This window comes from Apodemus sylvaticus, chromosome 21 (assembly GCF_947179515.1).
Source record: "Apodemus sylvaticus chromosome 21, mApoSyl1.1, whole genome shotgun sequence".
In the NCBI taxonomy this organism is placed as follows: Eukaryota; Metazoa; Chordata; class Mammalia; order Rodentia; family Muridae; genus Apodemus; species Apodemus sylvaticus.
This window is the reverse complement of record NC_067492.1, coordinates 9584278-9608325: the sequence shown is the minus strand read 5'-3', so window position 1 is coordinate 9608325 and position 24048 is coordinate 9584278. Positions and strand designations below refer to the sequence as shown.

At 49.6% G+C, this 24048-nt stretch overlaps 1 protein-coding gene across 4 annotated transcripts; it reads left to right on the top strand.

Moving 5' to 3' along the window:
• The first annotated feature begins 6193 nt into the window (after positions 1-6193).
• Positions 6194-21812, top strand: Klhl36 (kelch like family member 36). 4 transcript variants are annotated; one of them, XM_052166674.1, is made up of 5 exons: positions 6194-6326; positions 9210-9286; positions 14951-16021; positions 19671-19828; positions 21115-21812. In XM_052166674.1, the coding sequence occupies exons 2-5, from the start codon at positions 9227-9229 to the stop codon at positions 21665-21667; spliced, it is 1842 nt and encodes a 613-aa protein (XP_052022634.1). In that variant the 5' UTR covers positions 6194-6326; positions 9210-9226; the 3' UTR covers positions 21668-21812. The 4 variants fall into 4 exon arrangements, with proteins under 4 accessions (XP_052022634.1, XP_052022631.1, XP_052022633.1 ...); XM_052166671.1 differs by having other exon boundaries at positions 6194-6381; XM_052166673.1 differs by lacking the exon at positions 6194-6326 and adding an exon at positions 6388-6605.
• The last annotated feature ends 2236 nt before the right edge of the window (positions 21813-24048 follow it).

The window sequence follows — 24048 nt, the reverse complement described above, 5'->3', positions numbered from 1 at the left end:
TATTTCTATACAAACATCATGACCAAGAAGCAAGTTGGGGAGGAAAGGGTTTATAGAGCTTACACTTCCACAGTGCTGCTAAAGGAGGTCAGGACTGGAACTCAAGCAGGTCAGGAAGCAGGAGCTGATGCAGAGGCCATGGAGGGATGTTTCTTATTGGCTTGCTTCCCCTGGCTTGCTCAGCTTTCTTTCTTATAGAACCCAATACCAACTCAGGGATGGCACCACCCACAAGAGCCCCTCCCACCTTGATCACTAATGGAGAAAATGCCTTACAGCTGGATCTCATGGAGGCACTTCCTCACCTGAAGCTCCTTTCTCTGTGATAACTCCAGTCTGGGTCAAGTTGGCACACAAATTCCAGCCAGTACAGGGCATCATGTCATATAGAACTTTCTGGAAGGATGGGAGTGTCCTGGATTCTGCTTTGTCCCATATGACAGCTACTAGCTGCATGTGACTACTGAGAACTTAAAATGTGGCTAGTGTGTGGAAATCCGAATTTACAATTTTATCTAAGTCTTGACTAATTAAAGCTGACATTAGAAATAGCCGCCCGTGGCTGGTGGCAGGTGCTTTGAATAGCACGGCCAAGAGCTTAAGAGTTTTGATCCCCAAAGACTAATGCCAGATTCCAGAATGTAAAGTGTATACAAGGTCAAGGATTTCCTGCGGCGTTGTAGAAATACCTGGTTTTAGGCTCCACCGGGGAGGAGAGGGGTCGTTAATGAAGGAAGTTTTGTTTTTTTTTTTTAAAGATTTATTTACTATATGTATACTATATGTTTGCTATATGTATAAGTTCACTGTTGCTGTCTTCAGACACACCAGAAGAGGGCATCAGATCTCATTATGGATGGTTTCGAGCCACCATGTGGTTGCTGGGATTTGAACTCAGAAGAGCAGTCAGTGCTCTTAACTGCTGAGCCATCTCTCCAGACCATGAAGGAAGGTTCTAGCAAGTGCCCTTTGCTGTCCTTATGCCACAGCAGTCTGGGAGGGATTTTTCCCAAGTGGTGAACAGCTGTGATGGGGGGTCTGGGTCAGCGATGACAACCTGCTGAGCTGGGACAGAGTTCAGGGACTGCAACCTTGAGGTCTTGAGTCCTCAAGCCTTAACCTTTTAATACCTAACAGAAAGAGAAACACCTGTAGGAAGCCATGTCTCACAGGTGAGTCAGGATGTGGGCACTACCAGTGGACGAGGGACCTTGGTGGTGCCAAGCTAGAGCTGGGGTGTGCATCCACTCTGCACATAGCAGCTCCCGGGCCTCCCCCAGGCCTCTGTCCAGGCCAGTTGGTGTCGTCCTGCCCCTCCCATCAAAGGGTGATGCTGGGCAATACCTAAAGCAGATGAAGGTCTGAGTGTGAATGACCGGAGAGTGTCCACGCCAGACGATACCGACTCAATCAGGGATCAGGGCTTAAAGCGGAGAGTGCCTGTGTGGTCGGCTGAGTGTCTTGTACCGTCAGCTAAAGTTAGAAGTTATTATCACGGACAGTTTGATGAACGTGTGGATTAATTCATGTGGCTTTGATGACACCATTAAGAGGAACAGGTTGAAGGTAGAGAATCCCCAAGCAATAAAAGTCTAAGGCTTGAGGACTAGGGACCTCAAGGTTGCAGTCCAGGGATGGCACAGTAAAGTAGCTTGTTCACCTCACAAAATAAGGGCACAGCCTTGTCAGGATTTATCCCAGGAGCCGGGTGAGGGTGCGGTGGGGTGGGGAAAACACTTTGAGGGAGAGGGAGGAAGGAGTGGTAAAACCCCACACGAAGGTCTTCTTTCTCTACTGTCTACACTATTCAGCCCTTGGGAGGAAGGCCAGGCCAGGAACAAACCTTCCGCGAGCAGAATCAGGTGTTTAGAGAGCTGTCCCCACCCCCCTTCTGGGCCTGGCTTTCACCTCCTGGAGCCCAGCCAACCCCCACTGTCCTTCCATTCTCCTTTTCTTTCTTTCTTTTCTCAACTTATTTATTTTTTAATGATTTTATGCTGTCCTGAAGAATGTATTCTGACACTGAGGCCCATCCACAGCCCTAACGTCCTTCTGTGGCCAGCTGTGTGAGTCTGTGGCTTCCAGGGGTTACACGGGCCCCTGTTTCAGAAAGGCCCAACACTGCTTTAACATTCGGAGTCATTTTGCTTTGCATGTGTCCTGTGTGTGCAAAGCATGATGGGTGGTGGACCAGGTAATAGGAAGTCCTTCATTCCTACTGACCACTATCACCCGATGGGGACCTGTGGGTCCTACTGTCTAACAAGTTACTCGGTATGGTGCAGGGTGGCCTGTGACAGTCTGCAAGTGCTCCTGATTCTTCCTCCCCATGTCCCAGGGAATATGGAATGAAATAGTAACGTCAACACCTGTGATTGAAATGGGACATAGTGGTCCAAGGCTTTAATTTCAGCATCCTGGAGGCAGAGGCAGGTTAGTTTGTAGCCAGTCTAGTCTACATAGTGAGTTTCAGGATAGCCAGAGCTACACCATAAGACCCTGTATCAACAAAACAAAACTATACATACATATACCATTTACACACACACACACACACACACACACACACACACACTCTAGAACCTAGTGTTGGTCTAGATTGGTCCAGAGAAGACCTCAGAGCAAGGAAAGGCATCGTCCTGCTTTATGCCACAGCTTCATGCTGTCTCTCTGAGGTGACAGTGTGGAGTCCCTGTCTGGAGCATCCACTAAGATCCTCCTTTGGGGGAGGTACAAAAGAAAGAGCAAGCAGTACTTACCTCCATGTAATTTGTAATAGGGATGCTAGTTGCGCAGCCACCAATAGGGGAAGCCCAGTGTTTAATCTTCATGACTGCAGAACCAGACGCTTTCATTAGGATCATGCTACAGGAGAGACTTTACTGAATGAGAAAACCTCGTGCTGTCAAAAGAGAAGAAAAGCTACCTGTCTTAGTTAGGGTTTTACTGCTGTGAACAGACACCATGACCAAGGCAACTCTTGTAAGGACAACATTTAATTGGGGCTGGCTTACAGGTTCAGAGGTTCAGTCCATTATCATCAAGGCAGGAACATGGCAGCATCCAGGCAGGCATGGTGCAGGAGGAGCTGAGAGTTCTACATCTTCATCTGAAGGCCGCTAGTGGAAGACTGGCTTCCAGGCAGCTAGGATGAGGGTCTTAAGCCCACACCCACAGTGACACACCCACTCCAACAAGGCCACACCTCCTAATAGAGTCATTCCCTGGGCCAATCATATTTGAACCATCACACTACCAAAGAGCCCAAGTCATGTGATTTACAGGTAAATATTTAGGGTGTGTATCTTGTTTTTTTGTTTTGTTTTGTTTTGTTTGTTTGTTTGGAGACGGGATTTCTCTATGTAGCCGTGGCTGTCCTAGAACTTGCTATGTAGACCAGACTGGCCTTGAACTCACAACAATAACCTTACCTCTCCCTCCCAAAGTGCTGGGATTAAAGGTGGACACCACCATCCATGGTGGGCCATGTGTTCTCAAATGTCCACGGCCGTTCCCTTTTGCTACATAAGGTTTCTCTTTCCTTGGTCCTCCCTGTTTTCTGAGCTCTCTGTGCAGAGGGTGTGTCACTCTGAGGTACTGTGGGTAGCAGGGGCCAGGCTAAAGCCATAGAGACTGACTGCCTGACTTCAGAGAGCAGCTTCTTTATTTTATGAGTTACACTGTCACTGTCTTCAGACACACTAGAAGAGGGCATCAGATCCCATGACAGATGGCTGTGAGCTACCATGTGGGATTTGAACTCAGGACCTTCGGAAGAGTAGTCAGTGCTCTTAACCGCTGAGCTATCTCTCCAGCCCGAGATCGGCTTCTGAAAGGTGAGATATCTCGGGGATTTTCCTTCTCCAGTCCTCACCTTCTGAGACTCTATAAACAGGAAGGGAAGGGTGCCTTCCTCCCAGGGTCAAAAGTTGGAATGGTTTCCTGTGCACGCAGAGTTTAGAGCAATGTTTAGGGCATGGTGAGCTGCAGGGTTGTAACCCACACATCATAACCAGCAATGGCATTATTATTATTATTGTTTTATTATTGTTGTTGTTTAGAAATGATGCAATCCCAGAATTTAGGAAGCTGAGACAGGAGGATCAAGAATTCCTGCCAACCCTGGCCACATAACAAGCCCCTACCTCAGATTTATGGTGATCCTCTTGCCTCTGCTTCCCGAGTGCGAGGCTTACAGGTGTGATCCAGTGTGATTGGCCAGCATTCCCTACATTTGTAATTGAAGCAGAACGCTAGGGAAAGGCAGGAAGTGAAGTCAGTTCCTAGGGAGATGGGAGGAGACCAGGCTAGCTCAGAGGCCAAGGCCACCAGTAGACTTCCAGGTTTGTTCAAGGCCTGACTACAGCCCCCCACCTCAGAGCTGTGCATCTTCTAGTTTGCCTTTCCAAACCCAACACCTCAGGTACTAATTTGAAGGTACACATTAATAAAATAGCTTTAGTTCGGTTGTCTATGGCGATGAACTCAAGCAGCGGTAGAGCTGCTTAATCTACTTTCAATTTTTTTTCTTTTTTCTTTTTTTTTTGGGTTTTTTTTTTTTTTTGGATTTTTTTTGGGGGGGGGGGGGTTTCCGAGACAGGGTTTCTCTGTGTAGCCCTGACTGTTCTGGAACTCACTTTGTAGACCAGGCTGGCCTCGAACTCAGAAATCCGCCTGCCTCTGACTCCCCAGAGTGCTGGGATTACAGGCGTGTGCCACCACCGCCCGGCTTTCAATTTTTTTAAAAAAGAGTTTTTTTATTTAATGGATATGAGTGCACCGCCATATGGTTACAGATGGCTGTGAGCCACCATGTGGTTGCTGGGAATTGAACTCAGGACCTCTGGAAGAACAGTCAGTGCTCTTAACCGCTGAGCCATCTCTCTAGCCCTACCTTAATTAAAAACAAAACAAAACAAAACAAAAAAAACCCTCTAAGTATATCTTAATAGAAAATAGGTGAACAGACCTAAATTTATACTCTCACCGGTATACAACCAATACTCTCATTTCAAAACTTTTTAATCATCTCCCCCAAAAGTCCCTAATTTTCCTTTGTTAACTGTCCCGACTCTCTTGCCCCTGGCATCCTCTACTGTGCTTCTTGGCTCTCCCGTTTTCCTGTTTCAACATTTTCCTTATGTATTTTGATTTCAAGTGGTTTGCTTTTCTGAGACAGTCTCTCTATGTAGCCCAGGTTGGCCTTGAACTCTTTATCTTCCTGCTTCAGCCTCCCAAGGGCTGAGACGACAGCTGTGGGCCACCAAATGCAGCTGGGATTGTCCTTTTGTGTCTAAATTCTTTCACAGAGAGGAACGAACCTCTTCAAGGTCCTTCCACACTATAACATGAGTGAAGTTTGATAATTGATAGATGAATTAACAATGATCTAAGATCAATAAATGCTTACTGAGAGGCTATGTACCTGCCATAGGAGCCCAGCAAGGATTGTAAAGTTTGCTGGAGGTCTTCGAGTAGAGAAGAAACAGAAAGAAAGAGCGAGAGGGCGAGAAAGAGCAAGAGAACAGCGAGAGAGTGAGAGCAAGAGAGACAGACAGACAGACAGAGGAGAGGGAGAAAAGAAAAGGAAGGAAAGAATTATTTAAAACCTTTTGAATCAACTAGGTCAAAGTTGGCCGGGGGAGTGGTAGTTGAGGCCCTGGGCTTAATCTCCTGAGCTTGAAAAAAAAGTAATAATAATAGATTGGGATAAAGGTATGGAGTAGCAGTAAGCAGGCCACAGGAGGTGTGGTTACTAGCAGAGTTGTTAACAAAGGCCTCTTTACAGAATAGGTGAGCAGAAGCCACCCGAGGGAAGAGGAGGAGGGAGGGTACAGCCATCACGGAACTCTACCCAGAGGTTTGTCCCACAGAGTCACCTAGTATCCTGGTGCCTGGGACGTAGGCGCTAGCAAGCTTCTTCGGCGCATGCCTGGCCTGCCTAGGCGACCGCTGGGGTTCGGCCAGGTGCCATCTATAGTAAGGGACCCGGGTGCTTCTTCCAAATCTTGACCAGCTCAGCTCCTTCCCATCTACAGACCCCGCCCCTAAGGCTACACCCCCTGCCTCCCAGCCTCCTCAGGCCCCGCCCCTGGAGCTGCACTCCGCCTTCACAGGCCTGCCCTTCAGATAAGGCTCCGCCCCTTATCCTGCAGACCCCGCCTCTCCCGTTGGCCGGTCCCGCCCCCCAGCCGCCATTGACAGTGTAGGCTCGCACTTCCTTGCAGAGGGATGGCCGCGCTTCGGACGGGCCCGGTAGCCCCGCAGCGTACGCTGCTCTGGTAGCGGCTCGCAAGCGGGCGCGATCCGGGCTCGCGGGTGCACAGGTGCGGCCCACGCCTCCCTCAGCGGCTCAGCACCTTCGGGGCGGGACCCGGGACGGTGAGTGCAGCCTGGGCTGCATGCTGGCTCCCGGGGATCCCGGGTGGGGGCTCTGCACCCTCACCTCACCTGCTTGCACGTAGTCCAGGACGCAGCTAGGCGCCACAGACATGGTCCGGAAGACTAAGGCGAGCCTGGCACTGGAGAACTCTCTCTAGATCCCTTGGCCTAGAAAAGAAAGCTTCCAGACAGTGAGGAACCAGAGACCTGGCTGGATGCCCTAAGTAGGTGGGCAGAAAGGGTATCTTATGTTTTCCTGACTGTGACCTTGGGTGGGCCCTTTAGCCACCTAGCCCACCCACGGTGTGGTTTTATCACTGTGGGAACAATGGTGCCCATTCTCAGACCACCAAGGTGAACCCAGGGAATGAGGGGCATGCAGTAATTAGATGCTGTTTGATTGTTGAAACGTTTCCCTTTTCTCTGGGCCCCCGGCAGCCAGGAGAGTCCCTGCAAGGATACAGCTTAGTCACAAAGTTACTAGTTTTCTCAAAAAGATACAGTTGTGTCTTCTTTCCCAGGGAGAGTGGAACAGGATGGAATGTCCCGATTTCTTCCTCCACGAGAACACTGAAGCCCCCTCGCTCCCCCCATTTATCTCAGAGCCTTGCTGACATTGTCCCTCTTAGCAAAGACTCTTTGTTAAATAGGTAACAAAATGATTCTTGGTGTGAGCTCAGCAGAACTGCGGGAAAGCCCAGCCCATGTTGGTTTTATAAGGAAAAGGGGGTAAAGAATTGAAACAGGAAAAGACAGACTCCTCTCCACAGGCTGTTAATTAGACCAGCAAGAGGCTGTACTTTCCAACCTTCTAGAACGGTTAGGATCTTTTTTGAGGGTGGGGAGCTTTGGGGCAAGATCATTTCAAGAAGTAGGTGGGGAACGTGCAGGTTTTAACTTCAGGCTGTTTGCAATGTGTTGTTGCCCTCGACGCCCAGCCCAGTCCCCCGGTCCAGGAACATAAAGGGGCTGGGAGTTCCTCAGCATAATTTCTCTGGATTTAGCTCAATAGGTTTAGTCCCCCCTGGGTGTCCCCTGCCAGTGTCCTCCTAGACTTCCAAGTCCTCCAAAGCCTGGCTCCCAGGTAGTCACAAGATCCTTGGCATTTTAATGCAGGTAGGAACAGCATGTGTCAGGTCTGTAGATTTGATCAGAAAGGTCAGCACAGCAGGACTGCTCATGTTTGTGTCAGAGCATAGGCCTCAGGGGACGTTTCTCCCTGTGGATTCCTCTCTCCTATGACCAGCTCATACAGCTGTGGAGCGCAGAGGAACAGGAGGCCCTGCATATTCTCCTGACTGCTGGATGCTGGGGGGTGGGGGGTGGGCATTGTTTCTCAACCCCGGTTGTGACCTCTTGAGTTTTGAATCAAGGACGGATGGGGATGGTCTTGTGCGGTTGCATGGGAGAAAATTAATGAAGACACAGAAGTCCTGAGGACAGCACTCAGAGCAGAGTCTGTACAGTCACAACTGTCTCTTACCCTCCACTTCCTCTTGAAAATCTGAAAGTGTGACACTGGTCATGTCTGTGCCTTGTTTCTCCGCAGAGATGAAGGGCCCAAGTTTGGTGGTCAGACCTTAACTAGCATTATGACAATTCAAAATGCCCTCATCTGTAAAGTAGGACAGTTGTCATTAGCCTCCCATGTGTGGAAGGGACCAAGGGAGGCAGCAAGGGAAGCCCCTTAAGCTAAGATCCACACTGTCGTCCAGGCTTCACAATGGTGACTGTAACAAAGACTCTGCCATTGCCCAAAGGTAGACATCAAAAGGTGGGCATGGGGGTAGAGAGATGGCTCCGTGGTTAGAGCACTGACTGCTCTTCCAGAGGTCCTGAGTCTAATTCCCAGCAACCACATGATGCTCACAACCATCTGTAATGGGATCTGACGCCCTCTTCTGGTGTGTCTGAAGGGAGCAATGGTGGTGTACTCATATGCATAACATAAATAACTCTTAAAAAAAAAAGGTGGGTGTATTAGGCCACTGAGATGGTGTAGTGGATAAAGGTGTTGGCCACCAAGCCTATGGATTTGAGTTCAATCCCTGGATCCTGAAAGATGGGAAAAACAAAAAACAAACAAACAAACAAACAAACAAACTCTCCCAGGCTTTCATAAAAGAAACAGATTTAATTCAATTTAAGGGAGAAAACATGAACTCTTGAGACACAGACTAAAGAGTGTGACATGAGTCAGACTTTAGATGACAAAAGGACATGTATTAAATATAAGTAAAGGAGGTTGCCTCTGCCCCCAGACAAGGCCGTCAAATGGGCTCAGAGTTCCAGGAGCTCTGACCCCCATACAGATACCTAAGTTCCTGGAAAAAGCAGCTGGGCTGCCTCCTGCCACACAGTCCCCAATCCAACAGCTTGCTTTAAGCCTGGTGGCATTTGCCCACCTTTAATCTCAGCACTCAGGTGGCAAGTAGATCTCCTGTGAATTCAAAGTCAGACTTGTCTACAGAGCAAGTTTTAGGACAGCCAGAACTTCATGGAGAAACCGTGTTTCAAACAAATAAACAAATAAACAAACAACAAACCTAGACAGTGCTGTGTGCTCCCCTGTGCCCCGGTCTTGAGATACCCTTCAGATTGATATCACCTGCTCTTGTGGTTGAGGTCTCTCTGTTTCTGCTCTTTCAGTTCCCTCTGCTAGCTTACTCCTACCCTCAGCAGTTACGACAACCTTGTGATTTCCTCACCCTCCTCCATGGGACGGTTTCTTCACTTGCTGACAGCGGTGGTGCCTGCCAACAGGGCCTGCCACGAACAGCCAACCTGGAGTTGATGCTGCGTGCTCAGAGATGCCGTTCTTATTGCAGGTCTGAAGTCAGTCACGATGGAGGCAGGCAAGCAGATGCGAGTGTCCCGGCCGTACAAGATCAGCGAGTCCTCGAAGGTACGTGAGCAGTCCCTCCCCACCCACGGCATCCCTTCCGATCACTTCATTCTGGCTGCTGCCTCCCTGACTGTAGCCACACATGGGTTTGCAGAGGAGCTATGAGTATAGCCCCCTCCGTTCTACAGATCACCATGAGGGTGGCCGAAAAGAACCATGGGATTTCTGCTCCATGTGGGGCTTACCAACCAATATGAGTCTCACGGAGAACATGGCCTGACTTTAAAGTAGAACTCAACCTCCTGACCTTAAGGATTTCTTCTCTTTATCATCCAAATCCTTGGGACCCCATGAGTGAACAAGTGTGGACTTGCTTGGTCTGTGGCTATCAGCCCGTTAGAATCACCCTCAGCAGGCCAGGCAAGAATGGGACTGGGGGGCTGGGGAGATGGCTCAGTGGTTAAGAACACCGACTGCTCTTCTGAAGGTCCTGAGTTCAAATCCCCAGCAACTGCATGGTGGCTCATAACCATCCATAATGAGATCTGATGCCCTCTACTGGGGTGTCTGAAGACAGCTACAGTGTGTTTACATCTAATAAATAAATAAATCTAACTGGGAAGTGGTTGTGCACGCCTTTAATCCCAGCACTAGGGAGGCAGAGGCAGGCAGATCCCTGAGTTTGGGGACCAGCTTTGGATGTGTCAGGAACAGTGGAACACATCTATAATTCTAGCCCTCAGGAGGCAAAAGCAGAAGGATCTGAGATTAAAGCTCACCCTCAGCTCCACAGCGAGAGGACTGAGGACTGGGCACGGTGTTGCATGCCTTTCTCAGCACGAGGGAAGCAGAGACAGGGAAATCCCTAAGTTTCGGACTAGCCTGGTCTAGTCTACAGACTAAGTTTCAGAGCAGCCAGTGCAACACAGAGAAACTGTGTTTTGAAAAGCAACAACAACAAAAAAACAAAACAAACAAAAAACAACAGCAAAAAAGAGGAGGGAAAGAAGAAAGGATTTGATGGGGCGTCTCCTGGTTAAGCTGAGTGCAGGGGTGAGGAGCTGTGCCTTACACAGTAACTCAGTTCCACCGCTGCTGTAGACAATCTTTAGGCGACTCCTGTGTGGACAATGGCCATATGCACTCATTTCCTAACTGCCATGTGCTAACAGTGCCCGGCCTTCTTCAAATGTTTCTCTTTGGAGATTAAATCTCTTGATTGTTTTGGATGGTACACTCTCTGAGATGGCAATATTGCCCCCAACGGGGTGAAAAATGATTCTCAGGGGTGCAGAAAGTTTACTTTTTCTTTCTTTTTTTTTTTTAACATGTTTTTGTTTAGTTTATTTTTGTCTTTTTTATTATTATTTGTTTTTTTCGAGACAGGTTTCTCTGTGTAGCCCTGGCTGTCCTGGAACTCACTGTACACCAGGCTGGCCTCAAACTCAGAAATCTGCCTGCCTCTGCCTCCCAGAGTGCTGGGATTACAGGCGTGCGCCACCACCGCCCGGCTTTGTCTTTGTTTTTGAAGTGGGAGGTTTCATTGTAGCCCACAGATCTCTGGTAGTGAAAAATACAATAAATAAGGCAGGCAGTGGTGGCGCACACCTTTGGTCCCAGCACTTGGGAGGCAGAGGCAGGTGGATCCCTGTGAGTTTGAGATTAGCCTGGTCTACAGGGTGAGTTCCAGGACAGCCAGGGCTACACAGAGAAACCCTGTCTGGAAAAAAATAATAATAAAGCTGCCTAAATCATAAATGTCTTCTGTAAGTTTGGGCATCAGGCACGCCCATGTAACTAGTTCCTAAGCAAATAGGAAAGAACATGACCAAATGCTGCTGGTGGCTGCACTCACAACCATCCTCCTGCCTCCTCCTGTTCCTTTCTGGTCCCACTGGATTTACTGATGGGCACTCGGTATGTGTCTGGTACCTTTCGAACAGTGGAAGACCTCTTGAGGCTTTGGGAGCCGCCAGCATGTCAAGGCAGGCTGCTCCTGCTCTCCTGTTTGGTGATGGAGTCTGTCCACCATGACAGCAACGCCATCGCTCTCTGAAGCACTCTAAAGTGGGTTGCCTTGCAGGGAGGGTATTGAGTTCTATCCTAGCAGACATCGTCCTGTACCTGCTGGACTCTGTTCTCACTCCTGACCACTTAGGGGCCCTCCACCCCTGACATTCCATTGTGTAGAGCCACGTATGGTAGGTAGCACATAATCCCAGCATCAAGGAAGCAGAGACAGGTGAACCTGAGTCCAAGATCAGCCTGGTCTACTGAACAAGGACAGCCAGGGCTACAACAAAGAAACCCATTAATAATAACAGTAGTAGTAGTAGTAGTAGTAGTAGTATAGGACTGTCAAGAAATTCTGTATAGGGTGTTACTAATTCCCCCACATGCTGAGACTCTGCTTTGATATCCCTTTCAACTTGGGAGTGGCTGGGCCATGGTGGCGCACGCCTTTAATCCCAGCACTTGGGAGGCAGAGGCAGGAAGATTTCTGAGTTCGAAGCCAGCCTGATCTACAGAAGTGAGTTCCAGGACAGCCAGGGTTACACAGGGAAACCCTGTCTCGAAAAAAACCAAAAGAAAAGAAGGAGGAGGAGGAGGAGGAGGAGAAGGAAGAAGAGGAAGAGGAAGAGGAAGAGGAAGAGGAAGAGGAAGAGGAAGAGGAAGAGGAAGAAGAAGAAGAAGAAGAAGAAGAAGAAGAAGAAGAAGAAGAAGAAGAAGAAGAAGAAGAAGAAGAAGTAGTTGTTGGGAGTGGTGGGTGTGTTTAAAGGTGCTCTCTGCAGCTGTCACAATGCCAGGGCAAACTGCAGCTGAGACCCAGGAAGAGGAGAACCATAGTTGGTAGAATGGAGCCCACATCAGGGATAGTGGTTGAGTTCCCCCACTGCCCAGCAGCTCACTTAGCTCACAGCCATCTGTGCACACTGGGTCTTTACAGCACCTTGTCACATGTGGCTATGGTCTGTGTGTCTGTCTGTCTTTCTATCTATCCATCCATCCATCCGTCTGTCTGTCTTTCTGTCCATCTATCATCCATCTGTCTAACCATCCATCCATCTGTCCGTCCATCCATCTGTCCATCCATCCATCTATCTATCCCCCTATCCATCTATCTATTTGTTGGGAAACAGGGTCTCATGTACCCCAGGCTGGCCTCAAATTCTTTATGACTGAGGATGATTTTGAACATCTGGTCCTCCTGAGATGATAGGTGTCCTTCCTTCTCTGGAAGAGCCCGGACCATTCCTCCTCAAGGCCAACAGTCCTCCCTGTAAGGGAGTACACAGAATGAAGAGCCACACCACAGGTGAGGTGGGGCTGACAGCAGCCATTCTGTCACAGAAGAACAAGCAGGAGAGCCTAGCTACTGAGCCAAGAGGGAGGTGCCCTTGAGGAAGACATGTTATCTTCTTGAGCTTGTGGGCAGGTCGCCCTGCTTTTTCCCACAAGCCTGCAAGATGTACAGAGTGATCAGACATAGGAGCATGAGAAGATAAAGACAGTCACTTCTAAGGGCATCAGCCAGGGGTGGGAGGGAGGCACTGACTGTGCGAAGGAGCAGATTCAAAGGGGGAATAGGGAAGGAGCTGGGATGTGGTTAGGTTGCTAGGATACTTACCTGCCATGCATGAAGCCCTTTGCCCAATCCCCAGTGCTACCTGTGTGGTGAACATCTGTAATTCCAGCACTCATCTATTATCTCAGGAGGACCAGATGTTCAAAATCATCCTCAGCTACATAGAGTATTTGAGGCCAGCCTGAGGTACATGAGACCCTGTTTCCCAATAAATAGGAGGATGGATACATGGATGGATGGATGGATGGATGGATGGATGGATGGATGGTTGGACGGACAGACAGACTGACAGGTGGATGGATGGTTGGATGGACTGACAGATATATGGATGGATGGATGTTAGATAAATGGATGTATAGATGGGTGGACAGATGGATGGATAGATGGACAAATAGATGGACAGATGGATGGATAGATGGACAGACAGATGGATACACAAATAGATGGATGGATAGATAGATGGATAGATAGATAGGTAGATAGATAGATAGATAGATAGATAGATAGATAGATAGATAGATGGATTCATAAATAGATATATAGATACAGATACTTATATACATGGACATATAGATACATAGATAGGGCCCTTGCTACAGAACTCATGCAGAGAAGACTTAGTTACTCAGGGAGGTAAGGGCCTGCAGACACCGTCAGCCTGTCTTCCCACTTTCCTGTTCCCTTCACACTTGGTCTCAGGCTAGCCAGCTATTTATGTTTCCAATAGTCTGTTTTTCTTGTCCTCCTCTTCCTATCCCCTTTTCTCGTTTCTCCTCCTCCCTCTCTTACCTGCGTCTGTCTCGTGGACAGCACAGAATGAGCCCTGAGGAGGACAGCATTCCTACAGCTGGGTCCCTGGGTTCTCAGCCGAGGATCCAAGAACATGCATCTGAAAAGTGGTGACTGCTGTGAGCTCCCGAGCCTGATCAGTGGATGGGGGAGAGGAGTCAACATGACTGTGAATTCAGCCTTTTGTAAGACAGAGAAGGCTGCCTCCCCTCAGGGCCTCGAGCACAGCCAGAGCTTCTCAAGTGCCCACTGGGCTGTCCAGCGGACTGATCCCTCACTCTAAATTATAAATATGCAGAGTTAGAGGGCTGTGGCTAACTAAGACCACACAGCCAGCAGGAGGCAGAGCTGCTCTGTCTGGATTTAGGGGCTTCTCCCTAGGCAGTACTACTTTTCTGGTGGGAAAACATTTACAAAACATCTGTCATGACCTAGAAGAAAGAAGAAAGGAAAGAGGAAAAAGTAAACTCTAAAACTCCTAGGTTTTTTGTTTTTGTTGTTGTTGTTTTGTTTTGTTTTGTTTTGAGACAGGGTTTCTCTGTGTAGCCCTGGCTGTCTTGGAACTCACTCTGTAGACCAGGCTGGCCTCGAACTCAGAAATCCACCTGCCTCTGCCTTCCAAACGCTGGTATTAAAGGTGTGCGCCACCATCGCCCGGCTTAAACTCCTAGTTATAAAGGAGGAAGACAGAAAGCTAGCAGACAGTTTCTTGTTTTTAGTTTTTCAAGACAGGGCTTCTCTGTGTAATAGCCCTGGCTGTCCCAGAACTCTCTCTGTAGACCAAGCTGGTCTTGAACTCACAGAGATTTGCCAAGCAGTTTCGAGGGAATATATATAGTGGGGCTGGCTTGAAGGCTCAACATGTAAAATCCCTTATTGCTCAAATCAGCCAGACAACCTGAGCTCTGCCCCGCGGAGGTTCCGGATGGAATGAGAGAAAGCTGTCTCCTCCCCTCCACATGCACACTGTCGCTATCTGTCCACACCGGCTAATGCATATGTTGCCAGCTTGTTTTATTTTATTTGAGACAATGTCTCTCTGTGTAGTCCTGGATGGCCTGAAAATTTCTAGTTAGACCAGACTTGACCTCACAGAAGCCAACAACCTCTGCCTCTTGAGTGCTAAGATTTTAGGCATGTGCCACCATGCCCAGCCAAATTTTTAAAACATTTCAGGAGGGAGGGAGAGAAGGCAGGAGACACATGCTCTCAGAAGCTCTGGGGTTTTCTTCCCCGGGCTCGGGTTCCATTTTATCACAATCGTACCGACCTCTGGGGTCTGACTGCGGTCGCGGCAGGCCGTGGGCGACAGCCCAGGGCTCCTCTCCCTGACACACCTTCTCGTGCAGATGTACCACTGGCCTGACCACTCCACCACGGTGCTGCAGCGGCTGAATGAGCAGCGGCTGCACGGCCTCTTCTGCGACGTGGTCCTTGTGGTCGAGGAGCAGCGAGTGCCGGCCCACCGCAACCTCCTGGCTGTGTGCAGCGACTACTTCAACTCCATGTTCACACTGGGCATGCGCGAAGCTTTCCAGAAGGAGGTGGAGCTGGTGGGCACCTCGTACGTGGGGCTCAAGGCGGTGGTGGACTTCCTCTACAGCAGCGAGTTGGAGCTGGACGGTAGCAACATCGACTACATCCTGGAGACGGCGCATTTGCTGCAGATCTGGACAGTGGTGGACTTCTGCTGTGAGTACCTGGAGCAGGAGGTGAGCGAGGACAACTATCTCTACCTGCAGGAGCTGGCCTCCATCTACAGCCTCAAGCGACTGGATGCCTTCATCGATAGCTTCGTACTGAGCCACTTCAGCACGCTGTCCTTCACGCCTGACTTCCTGCAGTCCATTTCTGTGCAGAAGCTGTGTGTCTACCTGAGCAGTGGCCAGGTGCAGCACAAGTGGGAATATGACCTGCTGCAGGCCGCTCTGCAGTGGCTCACGCAGCAGCCCGAGCGCGAGGTGCACACCTGCCGCGTGCTGGAGAACATCCGCTTCCCGCTCTTCCCCGAGGACATCCTGCTGCAGCGGGTGAAGCTGGCCATGTGCTCGCTGCTGCCCAGCGAGGCCAACGGCGAGGGCTTCGTGGAGGAAGCCATGCACTACCACAACAGCCTGGTGGCCCAGCCCGTCCTGCAGACGAAGCGGACGCTGCTGCGTGCGGAGGAGTGCTTGCTCTTCGTGGGGGGTGAGGTCTCTGAGCGGTGTCTGGAGCTGAGCGATGACACCTGCTACCTGGACGCCAAGCACGAGCAGTGGGTGAAGGAGACATCGCTGCCGGCCCGCCGGAGCCACCACTGCGTCGCTGTGCTTGGGGGTTTCATCTTCATCGCTGGTGGCAGCTTCTCGAGAGACAACGGAGGGAACGCAGCCTCCAACGTTCTCTATAGGTATGACCCCCGCCGTAAACAGTGGATCAAGGTGAGATTAAAGCAGATTCATTCGATCCTCATGAGGCCTCTATGTAGCTCCCTCACCTCACTGTGGCGTCCTGGTTCCAGGATCTGCTTCAGAGAGAGGCATGATGGTCAAGTGAGGAGCCGCATCATTGATGCCCTCCCTGGACCTAGACCTGGGTCAGGGAAGGCCAGGCAGCCGCCATCTGAAGGGCTGGCTGGAGTCCAAAGCAGCATTCTTAGATGGAACCTTCTGTCTTCATGGGAGCATTCTGGGTCTGTCCTGTGTCCAACACAATAGCCCCTGGCCCTATGTGGTCATTGAGAGCCTGAAATGTGCCCAGTACTCTTTTATTTATTTATTTTTTAAGATGTACTTATTTATTTATTTCATGTATGTAGGTACACTGTAGCTGTCTTCAGACACCCCAGAAGAGGGCATCAGATCTCATTATGGATGGTTGTGAGCCACCATGTGGTGGCCGGGATTTGAACTCAGGACCTTCGGGAGAGCAGTCAGTGCTCTTAACCACTGAGCCATCTCTCCAGCCTGTGCCCAGTACTCTTACTTAATTGTAACTGACAGATATTAAGTGTCGATGGCTTGGAGCCTCTGCTGGAATTCTCTTGTGAAGAGGTTTGGGAAGTAATTTTCAGGAACCAACCCAGCTCAACCAATTTCAGAGCTCAACCCAGCTGAGGGCCGGCATGGAGCACATGCATCAGCCCTGTTAGCGCAGACTAAGTATCTGAGTGTTCTATTGCTGTGAAGAGACACCGTGACCAAGGCAACGCTGGTAAAAGGAGACAGGGCTCAGGTGGTTTAGAGCATGCATTGCTCTTGCAGGAGACCAGAGCTCAGTTGGCAAACTGTAAACATGGGTGACTCCAGTTCCAGGGGATCTGATGACCTCTTTTGACCTCTTTTGACCTCCGTGAGCACAAAGTAGGCAAAACACCCTAATGTGTAATGTAAAACAAATAATTGTCTAAAGATGGTATCCAACGGGCCCTTGCTTACAATGTCAGGGTTGTTAGTTTGTTATCATCATGGCCAAAAGCAGCCAGGCATTGTGTCACGGCAGTACCCAAGAGCTTTACATTTCCATCCACAAGCAGCAGGTACAGAGACCAGGCCTGGAATGGACTTTTGAAACCTCAAAGCTGGGGGGCTGGAGAGATGGCTCAGTGGTTAAGAGCACCAGCTGCTCTTCTGAAGGTCCTGAGTTCAAATCCCAGCAACCACATGGTGGCTCACAACCATCTGTAACGAGATCTGATGCCCTCTTCTGGTGCATCTGAAGATAGCTATAGTGTACTTACATATAATAAATAAATTTAAAAGAAAAAAAAAAAAGAAATCTCAAAGCTCATCACCCCCCCAGCCCCATGACACCACACCTCCTAACCCTTCCCAAACAGTTCACCAGCTGGAAACAAAGCAATCAAGTGTCTGAGGCTGTGGGGACCATCACCCTGAGCTAGTAAAGGCTCAGAAGTTCCAGGCTGGCTCCTTGACCTCTCCTCAAGTTTCACATTTCACCTCTGGATATGCTCGGGCCTCATAGCCAGAGTTGATTGGCCTACATATGGCTGAAGTGAAATGACCCTTGTAAAATCACCTCTCTTCTGCGCCCCACCAGAATCCATCTTCATCTTCATGTTCACACCTCTGTGTGACCAATAATCCCCACCCCCCACCCCCAGGGTTTGCTGAACTCAATGCCAACCAGGTTTAGTGGCTCACACCTGTAATCCCGGGATGTAGGAAGATAAAGCAGGAGGATTGCCACAACGTCAGGCCAACTTGGACCACATAGTGATTCCAGGTTGTCCTGGGCCATAGATTGAGACCCTGTCGTGTCACATCACAGAACCAAAACCAAATGGATCCCCGATGACCTTTCGGTTCTGTTTTCAAAACTCTAACCTGGGCTAGCAAGATGACTTACCAGGTAAGGGTTAGAAGCCTGGGGACTTGGGGTTGGCTCTTGGAACACATATGAATGGAAGGAGAGAATCAGAGTTGTGCTCTGACGTCTGTGCACGAGGCATGGCATGAATGCCCCCCCATACGCAATAATAACACACACACAAAAAAAAAAAAAAAACAACAACAAAACCTAAAAGCTATGTGGGCCTGTCTTAGTTAGGGTTTTACTGCTGATGACCAAGGCAGCTCGTATAAGGACAACATTTAATTGGGGCTGGCTTACAGGTTCAGAGGTTCAGTCCATTATCATGTCCTGGGAACATGGCGGCGTCCAGGCAGGCATGGTGCAGGCAGAGCTGAGAGTTCTACATCTTCATCTGAAGGCTGCTAGCAGAATACTGGCTTCTAGGCAGCTAGGATGAGGGTCTTAAAGCCGACGCCCACAGTGACACACCCACTCCAGCAGGGCCACTCCATGGGCCAAGCATTTACGAACTGTAACAGCGCCTCCAGGAAGCCCAACTTTGGAGTCCTTCCTAAACAGGGGAAGCCCAACTTTGGGGGTCCCTCCTGAACAGCTGGTGGCAGAGGCTAGGCCTGTGGTCTCCCGCGTTATTCAGGCTAGGGTGCCTACATTCTGCTTGCCTGCTGAGTCACTTTCTGCTCAGTTAATATGGATAGTGACCAGTGAGTCAGCATTCTTTAAAAATTTTTTTTTTCTAGCTGGATTGCCCTACGGTGGTAGGGAGGGCATTGCCCGGCATGCTGGAATCCTGGGTTTCGTTCCTGGCTCCGTGAACATACATCTGATGGGGGAGAAGAGGAGGCTGGCTTTGGTTGAAATGTTTTAATTTTATATGGATTTATTTAATTTTATGTGTGTGGGTGCCATGCTCGCATGTATATCTGAGCACTATATGCATGCCTGATATCTGAGGAGGTCAAAAGGGCACACTGGATCCCTTGGAGCTAGAGTTATGGACAGTTGTAAGCTGCCACGGGGATGCTGGGGATCAAGTCTAGAGCCTCTGTAAGAACAAGTGCTCTTGGGCTGGAGAGATGGCTCAGCGGTTAAGAGCACTCACTACTCTTCCAGAGGTCCTGAGTTCAAATCCCAACAGCCACATGGTGGCTCACAACCATCCGTAACAAGATCTGATGCCCTCTTCTGATGTGTCTGAAAACAGCTACAGTGTACTTATATACATAAAATAAGTATTAAAAAAAAAAAAGAACCAGTGTTCTTAACAACTGAGCCATCTCTACATTCTGGTGTTGTTTTGTTTGTTTGTTTATTTGTTTGTTTTAGAAACTTATTTGTAGTCAGGCATTGGTGGCACATACCTTTAATCCCAGCACTTGGGAGGCAGAAGGATTACAGAGTTCGAGGCTAGCCTGATCTACAGAGTGAGTTCCAGGACAGCCAGAGCTCTACAGAGAAACCCTGTCTTGAAAAAACAAACAAAAACAAACAAACAAACAAAAAGAAACGTATTCATTTCTTGCATGATACCAGGCCACAAGGTTGACCACATGGCTAAAACAGTTTGAAGAGACATGTCCCTGTGTACTTCTTAGGGATCTGAGTGGAAGTATCAGGGGGTCTCAGAACTCCAGCCAGGCCCCTCTCCCCAGCACATCCGGACTGTCTGGCCCTCCTGGGCCGTTCGCTCTGTGGACACCGTGGAGGAACATGTGATAAGGCTTGGGAAGGGAGGCTTCAGGTATCTTACCCTCACAGGTGGCATCCATGAACCAGCGCCGAGTGGATTTCTACCTAGCCTCCATTGAGGACATGCTGGTGGCCGTCGGTGGCCGGAACGAGAACGGAGCACTGTCTTCTGTGGAGACCTACAGCCCCAAGACCAACTCCTGGACTTATGTGGCCGGTTTGCCAAGGTGATGGGGGCTTAAAAGGCTGATGTTGGGAGCTGATGCTGTCACGGGATAAAGTTTAGTCCTGATCGCTGTTTTCATGAATGTCCTGGCTTTGTCATAGCCATGACTGATCCTGGGCTTCAGAGAGTGAATGTTGACGTGGGTGGGAAGTGCCTCCCCGGAAGACCCGGCTGGGTGTAGGCATTTGCCCAGAGAGGCGGAGCTTCACACCACCCGGGTGGTGTTTGCTCTCCTGGAGAGTGGGTGCCACTGCACAGCCTGGGAAAATTAGACACCACCTCTCTGTGACATTCTCCTGTGGCCGGCCTCCAGCAGGCAGGAAATACCCCAGGGTAGTTAGTGATGCACCCTCCCTTCCCCAGGCCTGCACCTGGGTATTGGGTCATTGAATGTGGGTTATGTCAAGGGTCCGCCAAACCTGTGTGCCATCTGATTACCACTCCTACGCTGTACCTGAACCCCGACTCTCTGAACCCAGTCTAGTAGTGGGATATACTAGTTATCTAGGGCACTTGGTCCCAGGTAGCTGAGGCAGGAGATTGAGTCTGAGGCTGTGCCAGGCTACATACTGAGACTTTGTCTCAAATAAATATGGATTCTAGAAACCTGGGGGGGGGGAGGAGTGATTCCTGGACACTGTTGGTGAGCAGGTGTCACTGTGACTAGGCCCTGGGCACCCATAGCAGCTACAGGTGCTACAGCACACACGTGGTCAGAAGACAACTCACAGAAGTTAGTCTCCTCTTCCACCGCGTGGGTTCCAAGGATCAAACCCAGATTGCCAGGCTTGGCAGCAAGCACCTTTACCCACTGAGCCCTCATGCCAGCCCTCTCTGGCACAGGTCTCACCTTGTTGTCTTGGCTGGCCTGGAACTCACAGAGATCTCCCTGCTGAGTGTAGGGTTAAAGGCTTGATCACAGGCCCAGACATACATTCTCCTCTGTCTCTTTTTTCCCCCTTTGATAATGTTTAGAGTAGTCAGGCTTACAGAAAACTGCACAGGGCCGACAGTGGCGGTGCATACCTTTAATCCCAGCACTTGGGAAGCAGAGGCAGGCTGATTTCTGAGTTCAAGGCCAGCCTGGTCTACAGAGTGAGTTCCAGGACAGCCAGGACTATACTGAGAAACACTGTCTCAGAAAAAAAAGAAAAGAAAAAAACTTACAGAAATCATAAGGTCCCCATGCATCCTCCTGGATGTAGGGGTCACCTGCATTCTGTACCCTTCGCCCTTTGAAGCAGGCTCCCTTCCCCTGAGCTCTTCTGTCCTCCGGCCTCTCTGCAGGTTCACCTACGGCCATGCGGGCACCATCTACAAAGACTTCGTGTTCATCTCAGGAGGCCATGACTACCAGATTGGCCCGTACCGCAAGAACCTGCTGTGCTATGACCACCGGACGGATGTGTGGGAGGAGAGGCGACCCATGACGACAGCCCGGGGCTGGCACAGCATGTGCAGCCTGGGCGACAGCATCTATTCCATCGGGGGCAGCGACGACCACATGGAGTCGATGGAGCGCTTTGACGTGCTGGGTGTGGAGGCCTACAGCCCGCAGTGCAACCAGTGGACCCGCGTGGCGCCGCTGCTGCAGGCCAACAGCGAGTCAGGCGTGGCCGTGTGGCAGGGCCGCATCTACATCCTGGGGGGCTACAGCTGGGAGAGCACGGCCTTCTCCAGAGCCGTGCAGGTGTACGATCGTGAGGCCAACAGGTGGAGCCGGGGTCCTGACCTCCCCAACGCCATCGCAGGCGTGTCGGCCTGTGTGTGCGCCCTCAACCCAAGGCTGGAGGAAAAGAAGAAGAGGAACAAGGACAAAGGCCAGGACCGAGGTCAGTGACCCTGAGGCGCTCACAGGGGCAGCCGTCTCAGCCACACTCTCTTCCTGCAGCTTTTTTTGTAATTTTTTCAGTTACCTTGGGTTTTTTTTTTTTTTTTTTGGTCTTTTTGTTATTTTGTCTTTTTTTTTTTTTTTTTTTTTTTTTTTTTAACAGAGCTGAGGACCGAACCCAGGGCCTTGCGCTTGCTATGCAAGCGCTCTACCACTGAGCTAAATCCCCAACCCCTTTTTGTACTTTTTTCATTCCTGCTCTTTCTATGCTCCCACAGTAAATAATAATTAGATATTCTTCACAGTTTCACTTTTCAGCTTGTTTGAATACTTACACCAGGGCTCTCGTGTCTGCACAGACCTTTCTCCCAGGCCACACACTCCTGAAGGTCCCCATGTCTGTCCCTGCCAACAGTAGCCCTCTCAAACAGGTTATATGGAATTTTTTTGCAGTAAAACTCAGGGTCTCCAAGGTCTGGGCCTCCCCAAACCTGGCCAAACTCTCAGATAGATGTCTACTATGTGCTGAGGGTCAGGAGGAGGCCAGTCCAGAGACTCGAGGTGTGAGCATCCCCTGCATTCTGCATTCAGTTGTCACAGGCAGGAGCAAGCACATCTGATGTGCATTTAAAGACACGGGGGCTGGAGAGATGGCTCAGTGGTTAAGAGCACTGACTGCTCTTCCAGAGGTCCTGAGTTCAAATCCCAGCAACCACATGGTGACTCACAACCATCTGTAATGAGATCTGACACCCTCTTCTGGTATGTGTGAAGACAGCTACAGTGTACTTATTTATAATAATAAATACATCTTTGGGCCAGAGTGAGCAGAGGTCCTGAATTCAATTCCCAGCAACCACATGATGGCTCACAACTGTCTGTACAGCTACAGTGTACTCATATACATAAAAATAAATAACTCTTTAAAATAAAAAAAAAAGGCACGAGGACCCTAAGCTCCCTGGACAGGCAGGCGAGACCTAGGGACTCTTGGTTGTCTCGCCGAAAGTCCCACAGGAGCTGATTGTTTTCTGCACAGTGCCATCTTCCATGGCTGATAATTCTTTGCGAACTCCATAGAGATCATTAACGAAAAAGGGAGGAGGAAAACAGTTGGGGAGGGGTGTTTCTGGACAGTTTTCTGTAGTGTGAGCTGCCCACCCCCTGTCATTATCACAGTGAGATCTCCAAATCTACCTTTCTCTTCTCAGAAATGAAAAGGCAGCCCTATGGCGTTTTTGGTCATCCCTCTGGGCTGGCCCAGCCATCAGGAGCTTAAGTGAGTACTGTGGTCCCCCAAAAAACGTGGCTGACTTCCTTCCCCAGCTCTAGCGACGTCCTGCCTCTGCCGGCTGCTGCTAAGTAGTTCTACCATGCTGGGAAGATGCAGTTTCTCAATCTCTTTCCTTCTTTCTTTAAAACAGGGTCACACGCTGTAGCCCAGGCTGTCATCAAAGTCATGGTGATCCTCCTGCCTCAGCCTCCTTGAGTGCTGGGATCACAGGCATAGCTACCATACCCAGTCAGACTCTTTGGTGCTTTGGTCTGTCCATACCTCATCTTTTTTGTTTATTTGTTTATTTGTTTTGTTTTTCCAAGACAGGGTTTCTCTGTGTAGCCCTGTCTGTCCTAGAACTCAATCTGTAGACCAGGCTAGCCTCGGACTCAGAGATCCGCCTGCCTCTGCCTCCCAAGTGCTGCCATCTGGCCATACCTCACTTCTTACAGGGTCAGGGTAACTCCTCTCCAGTAAAGTCTCTTCTCACGGATTTGATTTTGTTGAGCCAGGTTCCCTTGTAGAATAGGCTGGCTTTGAACTCTTGATCCTCCTGCCTCTACCTTCCAAGTGCTGGGGTCATAAGAATTTGCTCCATCCTCAGATCCACACTCAGATTCTCAGTTCACTTTTCTGTGCTTCTTTCCCTCCCGATCTGGGGTTCTCTGTGCTTCTAGCCAGTCTGCTTCTTCAGTGATCTGGAAAAGGGGAGACTGGTCTGAGAAATGAGTGCCTGGCCTTCAGCACTACCATGTAAGCAACCTGCATATCCAGTCAGTTCCTGTATGTAGACGTTCCTAAGGGGGCTGGAGAGATGGCTCAGAAGTTAAGAGCACTGACTATTCTTCTAAAGGTCCTGAGTTCAAATCCCAGCAACCACATGGTGGCTCAGAACCATCTGTAATGAGATCTGATGCCCTCTTCTGGTGTGTCTGAAAACAGAGACAGTGTACTTACATATAATAATAAATATATTTTGGGGCTGGAACAAGCAGAGGTCCTGAGTTCAATTCCCAGCAACCACACGATGGCTCACAACCATCTGTACAGCCACAGTGTACTCATATACATAAAATAAATAAATCTTTAAATTAAAAAAAAAGAAGTTCCTAGG